The 17,954-nt window shown below is 40.7% G+C and overlaps 2 protein-coding genes across 2 annotated transcripts in view; one reads left to right on the top strand and one right to left on the bottom strand.

Moving 5' to 3' along the window:
* Nucleotides 1–7,280, bottom strand: part of LOC125880848 (leucine zipper putative tumor suppressor 2 homolog) — a 180,805-nt gene extending 173,525 nt beyond the window's left edge. Inside the window, exon 1 of the mRNA XM_049563629.1 lies at nt 7,270–7,280. The gene's annotated coding sequence lies outside the window, so the exon portion shown is untranslated. The remainder of the gene's footprint in view (nt 1–7,269) is intronic.
* arhgap27 (Rho GTPase activating protein 27) overlaps nt 2,219–17,954 on the top strand; it is a 48,004-nt gene continuing 32,268 nt past the window's right edge. Inside the window, exons 1-4 of the mRNA XM_049563645.1 lie at nt 2,219–2,320; nt 4,757–5,585; nt 8,651–8,668; nt 12,097–12,132. Of these exons, the coding sequence (XP_049419602.1) occupies nt 4,816–5,585; nt 8,651–8,668; nt 12,097–12,132 (824 nt within the window). The 5' untranslated portion in view covers nt 2,219–2,320; nt 4,757–4,815. The remainder of the gene's footprint in view (nt 2,321–4,756; nt 5,586–8,650; nt 8,669–12,096; nt 12,133–17,954) is intronic.

Genomic DNA, 17,954 nt, shown 5'->3' with positions numbered 1-17,954 from the left:
TACACCTGTTCAACTGCTTGTTAATGCAAATAGCTAATCAGCCAATCACCTGGCAGCAGTTCAATGCATTTAGGCATGTAGACGTGGTGAAGACGATCTGCTGAAGTTCAAACTGAGCATCAGAATGATGAAGAAAGGTGATTTAAGTGCCTTTGAACGTGGCATGGTTGTTGGTGCCAGACGGGCTGGTCTGAGTATTTACTGGGATTTTCAGCACAACCATCTCTAGGGTTTACAGAGGATGGTCCCAAAAAGAGAAAATATCCAGTGAGCCAAAATGCCTTGTTGATGCCAGAGGTCAGAGGAGAATAGCCAGACTGGTTCAAGATGATAGAAAGGCAACAGCAAGTCAAATAAGCACTGGTTCCAACCAAGGTCTGCAGAAGACCATCTCTGAAGCAACAACACCTTGTCCAACCTTGAAGCAGATGGGCTACAGCAGCAGAAGACCACACCAGGTGTCACTCCTGTCAGCTAACAACAGGAAACTGAGGCTACAGTTCACACAGGCTCACCAAAACTGGACAATAGAAGATTGGAAAAACGTTGCCTGGTCTGATGAGTCTGGATTTCTGCTGCCACATTCAGATGGTAGGGTCAGAATTTGGAAGCTTGGATCCATCCTGCCTTGTATCAATGGTTCAGGCTGCTGCTGGTGGTGTAATGGTGTGGGGGAGATTCTCTTAGTACCAACTGAGCATGGTTTAAACACCACAGCCTACCTGAGTATTGTTGCTGACCATGTCCATCCCTTTATGACCACAGTGTACCCATCTTCTGATGGCTACTTCCAGCAGGATAACGCACCATGTCACAAAGCTCACATCATCTCAAACTGGTTTCTTGAACATGACAACGAGTTCACTGTACTCCAATGGCCTCCACAGTCACCAGATCTCAGTCCAATAGAGCACCTTTGGGATGTGCTGGAACGGGAGATTCTCGTCATGGATGTGCAGCCAACAAATCTGCAGCAACTGTGTGATGTCATCATGTCAATATGGAGCAACATCTCTGAGGAATGTTTCCAGCACCTTGTTGAATCTATGACAAGACAAGACAAGAATTGAAAATGGGTCCAACCTGGTACTAGCAAGGTGTACCTATTATGAGTGTAAATGCAGAATTGAGGATTGTATTTGACCTGTAAATCCAGCAGGGGGCATACACGTGAAATGGTGAAGCAGAGCTCAGCTGACAGCAGTAATAGATATACATACAAACAAACATAATATACAAACTGGTGGTTTTACAGTCTTAATGTTTTCATGTCTAATCCAGTTTTAAATGTTTTCTCATGTGCCTAGCATCTGCTTAAAATAAGAACAAATAACAAAAACACAGCTACATATGTAACTGCCTCTTTTTTTTTTTTTTTTTAAAAAAAAAAGTTTGTTACATTTGTAATATTACTGTGTTGTAATGTTGAAATGAATCATGGCCTTGCCACTCTTTCCAGTCCACTCCCTGTCAGTGAGGTGCCATAAAAAGAACGCATAAATATCAAGAATATGTTGGGAAGTATGGTTAAAGTTAGACTTCCCATTTCTTGCGGCTTTAGTGCTGTAATGTATCACCAGTCGCCTGTTTCAGTAGAGAAGCAGACACTCATGCAGAACAGGAAATAATCGCGAGCAAGCAGAGACGTACATGTAAGCTGCAGTCTGAGCTCTGTGACTCTGGCTCTGCAGATACAAAACTGCTTCAAGGTTGTTTGACAGACGTCCAGTGACGGGAGACTTTTGGAAACACAATCAGGCAAGTTGATGGATTATGATTCACCTCAGGGTATGTGAGTACAGGATTTGATTTCTCTCATTGTTGAGTTTTTCTTACCTTGAAAGAGCATCCTTATAAATTTGACTTATCCTTCCTTTTGTAAATGATTCTGAATCCAAATTCAATGTATCATGAGTTAAATCTAACTTGGAAATGAGTCCTAGCTTAGGAAAGTAATTTTTTTCCCATGTTAGCTATCTTTTTATTTTACGCATTTTATTTTATCCTGCATTTTTCTATGAGTTTTACAATTTATATGAACATATGCTTTAATAACACATATAAGCTCATTTACACTTGTTTAAAATAAAATGTAAATGTTACTATTCAACAATATGGCCACAACAGAAACACAACATTTCAGCGTTCAGCTATTATACAGCTAAAATAATAGCTGCTAACATGACATTGTTTGTTTGTTTGTTTGTGTGTTTCTTAGGAGACAACAAAGAGCTGTAAACACTCTGAGTGATTCATGGATAAACTATAACCTGATAAGGCAAACTGAGATTGCCAGGTGACGTCGCACTAATGTGAGCAGGTTGGTGCAAGCTTCCTGTTTTGCGGCTAAGCAGATTTCAGTCTGCTGCCTCAGTGGTCTGTCTGTCTGTAAGTTTAAGTTGACGCCGTTTTGCAGCGAATGGAAGAGACTTCCTGTCTGTTGTTGTGCACTGAAATAGAAGCTTTTACCTCAGCCAGCCTTTTGTTCATAATCTTAACTCCAATCTGCATTCAACTTTCTTGTAAATTAGCATTCTGGTGATGATTTCAAAGCGTATCCATTACATGATGGGGTCCACCAGGCACAGGGACAGAAGGGGTCAGGGGTCAGTTTGAAGTGACTTAACTTTTCTTGATTGACAGTCAAGACAAAAAAAGACAACAGAGATGTAAAATCACAACAAACTGATGCAAAATGACCACAAGGACACACACAATGATTAATACTGAAACTAATAGATTCACACTCTATATTTGCACTCTTTCCAACTGACAAGTGGCTCAACCTCACACACCTCATCCCTCTCCTCGCATCACTGAGCTGCTGGTCGCTAACAGCTGTTAGCGCCACTGTTAGCTGTTAGCCGTTAGCTGTTAGCTGTTGATTGCATTATCTTTCTCCTTCAGCAGCTCTCTCCACCTGGGAAAGGCTACCCCGATGTTGACCCGTTGTTTTTTGAATTTGCCGGTCACGCTGCCTTTTTGATTCCCTTTTGCGCTTTGTTGGCGACGAGGATTCCGTCTCCCGTGATGCATTCTCAAGATGGCGGAACGTTATGGAACCCCCCGAGTCGACTTGCCTGCACAGTGTACAAACAAATCCAAAATTCTCCTTTTACGAGAATAAGTGGAGGCGGAGGTAATGATACACCAGTGATGACGTAGTTATGAATGCAGACATCGATTTTTGCCAATAAACAACTGCAAATGTTACACAATGTCTCTTTAATAAAAGCCGTTGCAATCATTCCTACTTTGAACTGCAACTGCTGCACAATAATTTCCCTCAGGAAAATACAATTTGATCTTCGTATCGTATCGTATCGTATCGTATCGTATCAAAAGTCAACTTTATTGTCAGGTCTGCCAAATGTACAGGACATAGACAGGATTGAAAAACCATTTCTCCCACACCCTCAGTGTAAACATGTACACAAACAAAAGAATAGAAAAAAGTGTATAAAGTAAATAGTAAATATAAGTGATAAAATTACAGTTAAAAAAGGCAGACATATGACAAACACACAAGCAGCGACTCAGTATGAGGGCAGTGAACAATTATTACCAATTATGCAATGAATCATTATTGTGCAAATGGAATAGATAGTGCAATACAGCTTCACGGGTGTGTGGGTAATCTACAAATGTGGAAGTTAATGTTTCATCCCAGGATGAGTAATTAGCAGATGTAGTGAAACTGTAAAAAGGGAGTTCAGGTTGCAGTAATAGTCTGAGTTTGATGGAGGTGGAGGGGGGAGAGTTCAGCTTCCTAGCTGTTGCACTCTGGTGTGGTCTTGTCTCATTTTGTCTCATCAAACAGATGCAAAATGACACCAAGTGATGCAAAGACACAAAACTGCTACAAAGAGATGCAGAGAATTGACACAAAAAGAGATGCTAAACTATTACAAAGAGACAAAAACAACCACAATTAAATGTTAAATGACACCAAAACGACTACAGGGAGACACAAAATGACAATAGACGCAATACTACTACAAGAAGGTGCAATATTACTACAAAGAGACACAAAACTACAATAAAGCGATGCTTAACAACTACATTGAGATGCAAAATTACAACAAACAGAAACACAATGACCAAAAAACAACTATAGGGAGAAGCAAAATGACAAGAGACACAAAACTACTATGACAAAACACAAAATGACCATTAAGAGATTCTAAACGACTACAAAGAGTCAAAACATTATGACAAAAGACCCAAAACAACTGCAATGAGATGCAAACAAACAACAAACAGATGCTAAATGACCTCATAAGAGGTGAAAAGTAACAACAAAGAGGTGCAAGACGACTACAGAGAGCTGCAAAATGACAACAAATGGATGCAAAATGAACACGAAGAGACCCAGAACAACTACAGTAAGATGCTAAATGACTACAAAACGACTACAGGGAGACACAGAACGACAATAAACACAAAGAGTCATTATAAGTCAGGGAATCTTGCTGCAGACAGGGTCTCAGGACAGAGGGTGCCATATGCTGTAGAGAGTGTAAAGCCCCCTGAGGCACACTGTGATTTGTCTTATTGGGATATATAAACAAAAGTGACTTTCTGCTGTGTAAGAAGGGTGGGGTCCCTTCTGCTAACACTGCATGTGGGTCCAAGGTGAAAAGAGGTAGCGTGTGTCCATAGATGGAAGTGTGTGACAGCGAGCTGAGAGCCACTGACTGACATTTATGACTGCTTTTTAAAAGCCACACCAAATTCACGTTTCCTCTATTTGCAGCTCCAAGATGTTAACGCTGTATCCGCAGTAGCACAGAGGCCACACGGGTGCACCGGAGCATGGAGCTGGTGTTGGTGCAACATGCATTTGAGTACACAGCGAAGGATGGTCGCCTTGTGTCCATTAAGCCCAATGAAAGTTACATCCTGGTCTCCAAGACCAATGAACACTGGTGGCACGTCCGCAAAGACCAGAATGCCAAACCTTTTTATGTCCCTGCGCAGTATGTGAAGGAGCTCCCATCAGTTACTGAAGACCCTCCTAGACCTGATAAGCTGGATTCAGATGAGCGTGTGACTAACAGTAAGCCAGTGGATATGGCTAATGTAACAAAACGTAAAGTGACCCACGTATCAGCTCAGGATGCTTCACGAGAGACATACAGGTTCTCCACTTTTGGTTTCTGTGAGAACATACCAGATGTGAAGACGCCCTGTGAGACTCTGAAGGATGGAAAAACCACCAGGAACTCCTCAAACAGTCAGAATAACATAAAAACACATGATTCAACAGAAGGCTGTTCATTTCCCTCTGAACCTCCAAATACTGACAACATGCAACTGTATACAAAACCTCATCTTGTGCCAAAGGTCAAAAATGGACAGTCAGAGAGCTCACTGCAGGATGATAAAGCACAACAGACTTTACAAGAAAATGAGGACATGGACTTCCCTTTACCCCCTAGTTCACCCATATATGACACCATACCAGAGATAAACATCCCAGAGTTTGACACCTTTCCTGCTCCTGTTGCTCCAGATGACACATTAAAGCATGAGCAGAAAAATCAAACCACATCTCCAGATCAACCTCCCACTGAGCAGGTAAGGTTTTCTTTTTAATTTTACTTGTGTGTTGTTTTCATTCATCACTCTGTGCTGGTCTTACTCAAGCATGAGATCAAAATGTGTCACTGTGATTTTACAGCCAGCAGAGGGCGCAGTTTGATCATGTAAAACCGTGCAGTTAAGCTCCAGTGAACAATTACTTTGGCTTACCACAGTAAACAGACAAGATTAAGTGGGATATTTTTAGGGACAGCTGGAAAGGTAATGTTCTCCACATAGGCAAAGAACGGTCCCCACATCTGCTTAAATTTCCTGGGAGAGCCTTTCAATGTATGTCCGATTTTTTCTAAATGACTGACAATCTCTTTTTCCATTTCCATTTCCATCTCATTAATATTAGACGTCTAGCCAATGTTACAAAAGCTAAAAGATCTGCTCCAAACTTAGGCAAAGGCAACTGAGAGAAACAGAGTTGTCCTTGCATTAGGCTCCATAAGTGTCCCAGTTACCTTAGACAAAGTGTTGCAAATCACAGTCCAGTAGTTATGCAGTGATGTACATGACCAAAACATATGCGCATGCGTTGCAGGTGTGTGATGACATTTCTCACAAGAAGGGTCAATGTTTGCACGCGTATTCCTGATTATATAATAGGACACAGGTTTGGACATGTAGATCATCAAAAACTTAATTTCCTGCATTCTGTTGAAGTTTCGAGCACCAATTTTTGAATTTCCTGCATTAATGTACAGTGTAAATGTCTTTGATTTTGTCAAAGCAAAAGTCCTCTGCTACTTTTGTGTCTTTATTCAGGGGGCAAATGTACATGTACTAAATATTGAGGGTGATGTGTGTCCTGTGCCCACCCCTGTATTTAAATCATCACGTACCAAGCCAGTTAGTAGTAGCATTATTAGTGAAATGGAGATTACCTGTGTTTCAAGGGGGTTATAAATCTGTATCTAACAGAAAGGGGAGAGAGGATGTTATGACACACAAAGTAGTATTTTTCCAGATTCTTTTTAAGAATCTTTTATTTATTTGTTTATTTAAATAAAACTAAATTTCCCTCTACCTATCGACATATCCTCCTGAGACCCGAACTTTTGTTTGGACTGTATTTTTAATTTCTCCGAGCTATTTGAGATTAGGGATAGACCGATATGGATTTTTTAGGGCCGACGCCATTATCAACAATAATAAAGTCACAGTGCCCTCAAATTAAATGATAAAGTTCCAATGTCTTCAAACAAGTACTTCCTAATTAACAGTGTCTTAGCTTGTTACTGTTGCTGAAATTGGTCAAATTTGTTGTCATATCAAACTACAAATAAAAAAACTAATAATCATGAATAACCATAAACCATTTGATCAGGTTTTGGACGTTGTCCACTTTTGTGTCGGGATCGACTGTAAACTGACTTTGCAGAGATGGCTGCCATCTTGTTTTTACGTGAATTAGTGTATTGTGGTCTTACTACCACTAGATGGCACAAAAAAGTGTCCACGAACGAGGACAACAGGTCTAAGTTAAACAGAATGAAGAATAAGTTGCAGTAAACCAACATGTGATGTCCTCTCAGGAGGCGATGAAACTTATGACAGGGGGTTGTATGGCCAGAAAGTGAGGGACCCCTTTCATTTGCTCATGTGCACAGTGCTGCAGCAGAGTTGAAATCTCAATACAGCTAAAATTATCGTCCTATAATATCTTAACGGTTTCACTTCCTGTTCTCAGGAGAACCAGAGCTCATCTTACTTTCATTAGTTATTAGCATTTTTGTGGTGAAGCTCATTAAGTGTGAACATAATAAAGGGGATTTACACTTTGGGGTTCTGTGCAGTTTCAGTGGATGGGAATTTTGACCAGTGGTGACAAATACATAACAACTAAAGTGTCATTTAGTCAAAGTTGCACTTGAGCCCAATACGAGTGAATGTACCACCACTGTTTTTATTGTTTTACTGATGAAATCCTGACTTTAAATGCGCTCTTCCTGAAATATAAAACCTATGAGCAGAGCAGATCCATTGTCTTAGAAATGCCCACAAGCAGCAATAAGATCTCATGTTGGCTTGAATTCATAAAGGTGTGAAAGGATTTTGCATGGGCTTACTGAACACTACAAAATGTGATCCATTATACTAAAATCTTTATTCTCAAAGTTAGTTAAATTACTGCTGTTAGGTATTTTAATCTATTAAATGCATTACATGTTTTGTCTATAAAATCCTACTCCAAAAAAGTTTGTCAGATTAATTTAGTGGAGAAAAAATATGCTACAGTATTTTCCTCTGAATTTAGGCTCATGGAGTACAAGTATAAGAAGCATTAAATGGAGCTGGTAAAAGAAAAAGTATTTCAGATTTATACTACAAAGAATAATACAACAATTTACGTTTGCAAAAAGAACCAAGAGGGATTTTCCACACGCTCGTCTGACAAGAGTTCAGTGAGTTTATGGTGTGTTATGCTAGTAGAGGCTAATGTAGCCTTAATGTGCCAGCCTCAGCCAAAGATGATCAAAACTGATGCAGAAGAATCAGCGATTGTGTCTTTTTATTCCACACATTGTTGTTCCTCCTTAAAACAAACAGCCTAAATTACCCACAATGCAGCTTAACCTTCAACAGTTTGTTTAGAGACTCAGATCTATTGTGCTAGAGGCAGCCACAGTAGTGTTGACATGTTAGCCGTGAGCAGAGATGAGGAACGGGCCACAGAGAGTCTGGTAAGCTCACTTCTTCTTTACTTCACACCGACAGCTTTTTCTTTTATTTTCAACTATTAGTGTTCGACTATCGTTTGAGGTAAACTTCTTCTGGAGCACCAAAAGACTTTTTTAATGTAAATTTTTTTAGTATAAAAATGATAGCCAGCAGGACGGGACCAGGGATGGAATAGGTATGATGTTTTGACGACGTGTTATGTGTGTGATCATCACCAGGAGATTTAAAAAGCAGCTAAAAGCAGTTAGCAGCTAACTCAAAGAAGAAGAACAGCATGTGGAAATGTCCACAAATTTGGAAGACGGTGAAGTCAGGGAACAGTGGCATAAGGTAGTTATAACAGGCCCCAGTGCACGCTATTATGACAGACCCTAAGACACCACAATCTGAGAAAGTGCTGCCAACACCTATGTTATGTGTCACACTAGAGGTCAGCGTTGTAGTGTTACACATCACAACCGCAAGCCTCTGTTGCTTCTGTGGTGCTGGCATGCTCTCTGAAGTCCCACACTGGAGTGGCATAATGCTGCAGTTGTTTGGTTCTGTGTAAAACACACACACACACACACACACACACACACACACACACACACACACACACACACAAAGGCAGTGTAAAGAAGGGAGCTTGTAGCAGCCCTATTGTGTGGTCTCTGTGTTACCTGTAATTAATTATCTTACATTCACTCAGTGAACAACAACACTTACAATAATTCCATTGTCCTTGTGCCTGAGCAAATGGCATATTATTATTATATCATTATATTTCTCAGACAGCTCGTGTGAAGTCAGAGCAAGGTGTCAGTCATTTATGTGTGTGATTTATATAGACAGTACAAGCTTTCATTTATTGTACATTCAGATACCGTAAAACTTCAATTATATTATTTTTATTTGCCTAAATCAATTAAATCAACAGGCCCATAACTGGGACAGGCCTTTAATTCCTTCCACACAGAACTGTTGCTCAGTAAAGATCAGGAAATACAAACATTGTTTATTTAAACCAGTATGAATATTACTTGTAGAAAAATCAGGCTTCAGATAATATATCAGGTAGGAATCATTCATTTGATCTAGCTCCGACAGACAGCACGTCAGAGACAGAGAGTTACAGCACTCGAGGATTACGCTACCCGGCAGACAGACAAAACTTTATCTTGTTAAAACAATACTCACAACTGGGATTGATTTTTTTATGAAAACCCTTTTGGTTCTTTTGATCTGAGGACGCTTATGGACTAAAGGAATATCTGTAGCCCCTTTTACACTGCCAGATTTTCCGCGAATGTTAGGCTGTTTTGCCGGCAGGCTGCGAACGTTTAGACACACAGAGCCGGATTGGCGAGTTGATCCGAGGTGCCCAATTTTCCACCTCGTAGGGTAGTCATATTAGCAGAACTTTTTAGGTTTATAAAGACCGAGGCGGCCTTCCGCCACAAGAGGAGCTGTTGATGACTTGTGGCAGGAGCTGTTGCGAGTCACTGGCAGTGGATAAACAGGAAACGGCTGATAGCAGGAATTAGCGAGCAGCTAGTAGCAAGAGGGAAACGCAACCCTGACAGACACTGTAAAGATGAGCAACTGGGGAGACAAGGAATTGCGCGCCCTCGCAAACGAAGAGGCCATTAACCGTCAGATGACGGGGACGGTGAAGGACGGGCCGACTTACATGATAATTGCTGTAGGACTGACCAGCCGTGGCTTCCCTCCCACGTCACTGTTTACGTCACACGCTGAGCTACATGGTTTGTTACTTGCTCACGCCCCCCATTGCCCCGAAAAAGGCGCATTCTGTATGAACAAAAGTAGGCAGGCGGCATTTTGCTGCACTCCCCGATTTTGTTTTTATACTGCCAATGCTGAACGAAGACTGATTGGGTTTTCCTGCAAATTTGCACAATTCCTGTTTAAAAAGGGCTAATAACTCACAGTTTGTTATGTGTACCGGAAGTCACATATGAAATGTTTTTTGTTTTTGTTTTTTTCTGTGTTTCATTGGTGTCATGTAATCCCGTGTGGGATGGGCCACTTGTGGCATGACACGTAAATAAATAAAAATCAATCAATCAATCAATCAATCAATCAATCAATCAATCACAGGGTAATCGAGGAATCGACACATAATTTGACAAAGCCGCCAACAACCCGCTTTTATGTACCCGGAGAGCTTTAAAAAGTGAACTGCTTGAGAATCAGATCAGGCGTTTAATTGAGACAGGCGTTTATCATGTGTAGCTACTCCGTGCTAGTAAAAGGGCACTGGGCGTTTAATTAAGACAAGGCTTTTAATTGAAGTTTTAGGGTAGTATACTATATAGTTGTACTTGCTTATAATAAATAATATAATGGGAAGCAAGTTTTCTCATTTTGAATTGGCCCCCCAGACCCCCTGGTAGATTTGGCCCCCTCATTGCTGAATTCATGGCTACACCCTTGACAAACACAGTAGAGCTTTTAGAGACTTTTTAATCAGCCTTTAATGTGTAAACTCCCCTTTAATTACAGTATTTAAGTACATCTACTTGATTACTTTCTATCACTGATGAGAAGGGTTTGATTTGATTAGATTTTAGACATCTTAAGACTGAATCACTTGTAGATTTTCACACTTGTTGCAGTGAAAGTCCAGACTTGGATCACCGTATTGGTTGAGTTCACAGTATCTGTGCCAGCTCATCAGCATATGAATGGCCGGCCGTCCCCTTCATGCCATTTCAATGGGCCAAATAAGAGGTGTTTCTTGAATACCTCGGTTAAAGCAGCTGATTCAGGATCTCAGTTTTGGTCAGCGAAAGTTTCTGCGGGTGCGTGTGGTCACTTTCCCCGGGTATGTATACTTGAAATGATCTCTGAACATGCTGTCGGTTGACTTGGTGAGGCGTTCAGGAAGCGCTGGAGCTTTGTAGCGTGTGTTTCAAACAGGAGGAGGGTTTGTTATCAGCTCTGGGGCGTGTGAAATACCGTGTACAGCCAATGATGTAACACGAGAACAGGTTACAAACAGGTAGTGTCGGCTGGGTGACTTCTTCCGAGGAGAGGAAGGAGTTAATCCGAAAGCTGCCAGCCACTCCCAAACCTCCAGCTGCTACCTGGTTTCCCCAGCACCGGTGACGATCCTGGGAATTGTGATTAACCGCACCGCAGGGAGAACATGAAACATCTGCGAATATATATCTCGTCTAGCCTGCTTACCTGTTGGATGTAGTTTGTTGAATATAAAGGACAAAAAACTTTGGTTTCAGGTGAGTTTCACCGCCCTTGTCTTTTGCACCTGTTGCAAGGTTACAAGTTGTGAAGGAGAAAGTGTGTGATGTCTTTCTGTGTGTGGCACTTGGAGTCATGTAATGGCTGCAGCCTCTCCCAGTATACCCAGTGACTGTGTGTGCGTCCTAACACTGTAATTACCAGTTTGTTGTTTTAGTGGGAGGTTTCTCTTTGACTTGAACACAATCAGATATATGAATTCCTGCATACTGGTTATAATTTGTGTTTCTAGTTCTCCTCTGGGAAGCATGAATGAGCCCCAGGACTGTAGACGTGCCAGGACCCCTCAAGTGCATTAATTCTCACCCCACAATGGAGGGCCATCTCCATGGTGATGTGAGGGGGTCTGGCCTGACTCCCAACAAGCAGGGCTTTAGAGCTTTTAGTGCCAGTCCTGCCATGCAGTTGGCGTGTGTGTGCATATGTAATGTGCAGAACTTGCAATTAGCCCCAAATGTAGGTCACTTAATATCCAGGGTATGCAGGCTGTTCTTTGGTCTCAGCTGGGATATTAAGTTTAGTAAGTGGATGACAAATCCAGTTGGGATTGGGAAGTTTGGTTATAGTTAACTTTGCAGGTTCCAGGAAGGCGTACTTGACTGCATATTCAGGCCTGTTTTGTTTCATGGTGATGTTTGTGGCACCAATGTGTCTGTACTCATTACAAGAAACTCTCTTTAGCTCCAGAATGAATATTGAACATGTCATGTCCAATAAATCTTTCATAACTTAAAGGTACAGTTCACCCCAAAATCAAATATACATATGTTTCATCTTACCTGTAGTGCTATTTATTAGTCTAGATTGTTTTGCTGTGAGTTGCCGAGTGTTGGAGATATCGGCCGTAGAGATGTCTGCCTTATCTCCAGTATAATGCAGCTAGATGGCACTTGGCTTGTGGTGCTCAAAGTACCAAAAAAATACATTTGAAAAGCTCAACAGCAATGTCTCTTTGCAGAAATTATGACTCGGTTACTCGAGATAATCCGCAGACCTTGTTGTGAGCAGTTTCATGTAGGAACTATTTTCTCTCTGCACCTGCCAACCTTATCATTGCAAGCATCTACTGCTAGCTAACATTGCACCTCTGAGCTAGCTAACATTGGGAACTGCCCATTAGTTCGACATCCCATTGTTCCGACCATATTAAACTCATTGTTCTGAAATCCGTTCCGAAATCATCATGATGCCCTGTGGTTAAGGTCTGGTTAGGTTTAGGCACAAAAACCACTTGGTTAGGGTCAGGAAAAGATCATGGTGTGGGTTAAAATGAAAAAGAAAGTGACAAACACACAAGTCGTGAGCCTGCTCCGCCTCAAGCCGGTCGCGGCGCACCATATGCCCGCCGCGAGCCGTTCAGCACCGCGGACAGTCGGACTAATGGGATGTCGAACCAATGGGCTGTCGAACCAATGACATGGACCCGCTAACATTACAGCTCAGCCAAGGAGGACGCCATTAATGTTTACATCTCACGCAAGCCCCCAGGAAGTGCCCTGGGCTTTGAAGCCAAATTATTTACTGGCCAAACAGTGGGATTATAACTTTGTGTCCGCCATGGGATGCAGTTGGGCCCGTAAAGACTTTTTTCCATAGTGAAAGAGATGTCTGTAAATCAGTAGATACTTTTTTTTTGCCATATTTTTACTTTTAACACAAAAACAAAAACAAAGTGGCCACAAGAACCAGACCCAGCTCTCCCAGACAAAATGTCTAAAGCACACAATATATTCAATACATCTTAGTTAGAGAAAGCAAAATAAATACCAATTAAAAGAAAAAACGAATTACAGTTTACTACTAAGTAGAGGATGAAATGAGAACAAAACAGGAGATATCGGTCAGAGAAGGAAAATAGGTAAAGAAATAAATCTGTAATACTAATAAAATAAAATACCTCACCTCAGTATTCAGAAATATCACTTTGCAGTGGATACATTTTTTTTAGGGGGTTCGACCCATGTGAATTGACGCGTTTCACTATCAGGATTTGATCCATTAACTTCAATAACATTTCGAAAGTATGGAGGAGCCACACAATCATTTTTTACCCATTCAAGTCAGTGGAGCGTTAAACTGGAAGTCTGTAGAGAGCCTGCTGTATGGGTCCAGCAATGTGGAAGATCTGGGTAATTTTATACTTGGGAAGTCAAATTTTTTTGCTTCATGAGCCACTGAGCAGCTTTCTCAGAAATGACTGGGGCTCTGCCTCGAATGCTGTATCCTGTTCTCTTTATACATCCATGATCTGGTGCTGTCACAGGCACGAGCCTCCCACCCATGAGTAGATGCACACCTCCTTCTGCACACATGACATCAATCACTCGTCAGTCCGTCCTGGAAGAGGGACCCCTCCTCAGTTGCTCTTCCTGAGGTTTCTGCCATTTTTGAATTGTGATTTGTGATGTTGGGCTTTATAAATAAAATTGAATTGAATTCCTTCCTTCTTCGGCTGAGCTGTAACGTTAGCTAGCTCAGTGGTGCTAGGTGAGTGAGCTGTAGATGCATGCTTCCTTCTGTGCAATGATACAGTTGGCGGTTGTAGTTCGGTAGAAAGAATACAAGTGTCTGGGTCATGATTTCTGGAAAGAGACATTCCTGTAGATTTTTCGGCACTTTGAGCATCACAATCCGAGCACAACCAATTTCATTATATTGGAGACACTTGGCAGCTCACACCAAAACAATCTAGATTGACAAATAGCACCACAGGTAAGAGGAAAAATATGTATTTTTGATTTTTGGGGGACCTGTCCCTTTAGAGTTTAGACAGTTATCACATGAGATCCACTGTCCCATTGATCTTTGGCAACTAAAACATTGTGACCCTCTTGTTTGTCCTCTTGTGCACATTGCAACATGTAATATTTTGGCACTTAAACTAAACATTTGAGCCGGTTCTCTACAGTAATTCCTCCTGCCATGTGAAACAGACCAAATCAAATGCCAAAAAACTGCCCCGACAGGTAGTGTGAGAGTGTCGTCAGACCTCTCTGTGCATGTCTGCCTGACAGAACACGTGTCCATCATGTGTATAAAGACAAGTGCATGTTGCTCTCCTGGCCTGGTCAGGACAAGCTTTTCGTCTTTACCATTCTTTGGCCACATTGTATCACTGGGAACAGCCATGTTTTGCTGTTTAACCAGAAAGTTAGCGGGAATGAGATCCGTTCTGTCTCAGCCTGGGCTTGCACAGACAGCCTTTACGTCACACAGGTCTGTACACATATTTCATTTGAACTGTATGTTCTGAATGCACCTCAAATAAGATGTGTAGCTGGAGTGTTTGCACTTCTCATGTATTCCCGTTACATTCAAGTCACAGAGCTAAGCATCAACTTTTCTTTAACTTTTCTAACCTTTTGGATCACAAAATGTTCAGTTTGTTGCCTGATTATTATTATTATTATTTGGTTTTTTTTAAAATATCTCAAGTTGTGATTTGTATTCAGGTTGGCAGGTGTGACATACAGTACAGCAGCAATACTCAACTTGCTTTGCCCGGGTGCCACTCTGACAGGAGGCAAGGGGCCAGTTAAGAAACAAACATTAATATTAATCAGTATATATAATAAATAAATTGCCTGTTTTCAATTTTTCAACATTTGCTGTCCTCATTTATCTTTGCCAAGAGGCAAATGACGTCTCAGCAGCTCTGCACAGGTCAGGTGTACGCAGGGGTGTTTCTAGGATTTGAGGACATTCAGGGCTTAGCCTGGACCTCTGTCGGGGGGGGGGGTCCAGCTTTTTTTTTTTTTTTTTAAATAAACAGGCTGTATTTGAATGCTTTTTATGCACTCTGGTACCTCTTTTTAAATTCAAAGTACAAAACAATTCCCAGTGTGAAGTAATTTATTTTCATTGTAAATTAGGAGCCAAATTTGGCCCGTGGGACATAAGTTGAGTAACACTGACATACAAGATTCTTGCTCATTTGGAAAACACAAGCAAATATTAACATGTTATCTTGTTTTTCTATATAAATAGAAAATGAACATCAGTATATACCAGGGGAAAGCAACCTGCGGCTGTGGAGCTGCATGCGGCTCTTTAGCCCGTCTCCAGTGGCCCTCTGTGGCTTTCACAGATTCAATGATATGGAAATGAATAACAGTTATTTTGACGACATTTTAATTTTAGATTTTCATTGCTGTAGGGCTTTTTCCAGTTGTAAAAATGTATAACCCCTACACTCAATAAAAACCCATTCTGTCAACTAGAGTGTGCATCATACGTCTATGACCTGGTCCCTTCTCCCAGATTTTGGTGAGTTAGTTAGCAGTGGAGTCATCCTCCCTAGGCTGGCTATTGATTCCAAATCCAAAAAAGAAAGTCTCAGAGGAAAACAGACAACTTAATAGCGAGCGGAGAGATTTCTTTGCGACTGCATTATCTTGATTATAAAGCACAAGTATGTATTAAAGCTCCAGACAACAACAAAAAAAAGCCAAAAATGACTTCTGATAACAAAGGTAGCTGACCCCTGGTATGTACCAATACAACTGATAATAACATGTTTAATTTTGGTTAATGTTATATAGATTGAGCAAGGAGATTGCTGTGATCGTCTTTGATTGTGCAAGTAAATACAGCGACAACTTGTAAAACAAGTCAAAAATAATAATTTTTATATCATGCAACTAAATATTTTGTTTATTCAAATGACTAGAAAAGTCTTTTACCATTCTTGAAATACCTTCAGAAGAGAAGGTTGTGTTGTAAAACGGGCTTTTTCTTTCAAAGATCACTGGGTGTTTATTTTTTAGGAAAAATCTGAAGCTTAGCTCTGTGACTCAGATGTAGTGGCTTTACATGAAAGGCTCAACTGGGGCTAAGGCGGGCTTAAGAGCACGTTTCAGAAATATGTTTATAAACAATATGATTATTGGGTACAGTATTGTAAAGTAGTGCTCACGCCCAGTATGCAAAGCACGAGAAATAGAAAGCAGAAAGTCTGCATTTTTCTTGACTTTTGCTTTGTCTTAAACGTCCTCGAGACACCGTGCAGCAATGATCTAAGAAGTAATGTAAAGATACAGCTTGTTTTTGTCAAGAGTCGCATGAGTCATATGCACAGGAATGTCTTTGTGTCATGACTATTTGTAAAATGTTTTTGTAAACTGTAGTGACGCACCTGGTTGTAGTGATCCTATTGTTTGGTACATCCTATCTTTAATGGTGCTTTGCTGCAGAACATTTCCAGAACCAAAAATCACAACTGAAGTCCTGAATTCTGCATTAAAAGTGTCTTTAATTTGTTTGCATGCAGACTGTTGATGTCAACTTGCACCTGCAACTGAAAGTCAAGGTGGCACCTTTGCAAAAGAATGGGGTTTCCATTTACAGATGCCTCAGGGAGCATTGCAACAACAATATTTCCCCTCCTACACCAAAAACACTTCACCTACAGAGCAAGAGTAGGAGAAATCTGACAGGAACAAGCAATATCAGCAGGTTTTGCACGGCGGCATGCAGACCTGGCCTGACGTGCAAAGATAAGAACGTGATAAGCTGATGGATTCCACATTGGCCATTTCTGGAGTTATCCTGGATTCTGGGCCATGAGGAGTGTGATGTAAGAGGAGGTGGAGCCACATTGATTCAATAGCTCAACTGTGTGCTTTGTGGCGTGATTTGGGCCCCAATTTGGTGCTCCATTGTTTGATTGGATGAGCGCTAATGTGGTTAAGTAATCAAGCAGATTGCTGCTTCATGCATTGCTGAGGGCAGCGAGTTGTCTGCTCTGCAGTGAAAGATGGAAATCAAGCTGGAAAACACTGTTGAAGGTCTAAACACACTTGTTTAAAGGTAGTGTTATTTACAAAGATATATGAATCTTCCATGTAAAAAAAAAAAAGAAGTTAAATACAGTTTTCTATGTCAGAAAAAACTCTGAAAGATATCCTTCAGCAGAAACTCAAAAATAAGTAGGGATGCACAGATTGTAAAATTCTGGGTTGTTGTTTTTTTTGTTGTTGTTGTTGTTCTTTTATTCCCCATTTTTGTATCAGGGAAACAAAGAAAAACTACATTATAAAAAAGTAACTTAACTGTTCTAAAGTAATTAAACCCTTCACTACCCTACATTTGAATGACCACCTTTCACAGCAAACACGTGTTTAAGAAATAATATATATATATATATAATATATATATGATATATAATATATATATAATATATGATATATATATAATATATCATAACGCCCTCTCTAGTATCTATTTTATATTGCTGTGAAAATGTCAACAAATTTCTCCTTCAAACAGCTGCGTTTATTCAAGTTTACAAGATTACACTGACTACATCATAAGAACGTTTTACTTTACCCATTACTCATTTTTACTGAATAGAGCTTGAATGCATCATAATGTAGCTGTTAGCTGTTAGTGGCTGTCGGCTACTTAGAACTAGT

The sequence above is a fragment of the Epinephelus fuscoguttatus genome, linkage group LG20 (assembly GCF_011397635.1).
Source record: "Epinephelus fuscoguttatus linkage group LG20, E.fuscoguttatus.final_Chr_v1".
Lineage (NCBI taxonomy): Eukaryota > Metazoa > Chordata > Actinopteri > Perciformes > Serranidae > Epinephelus > Epinephelus fuscoguttatus.
Note: the sequence above shows the minus strand (reverse complement) of the source record. Positions and strands in the feature narration are given on the sequence as shown.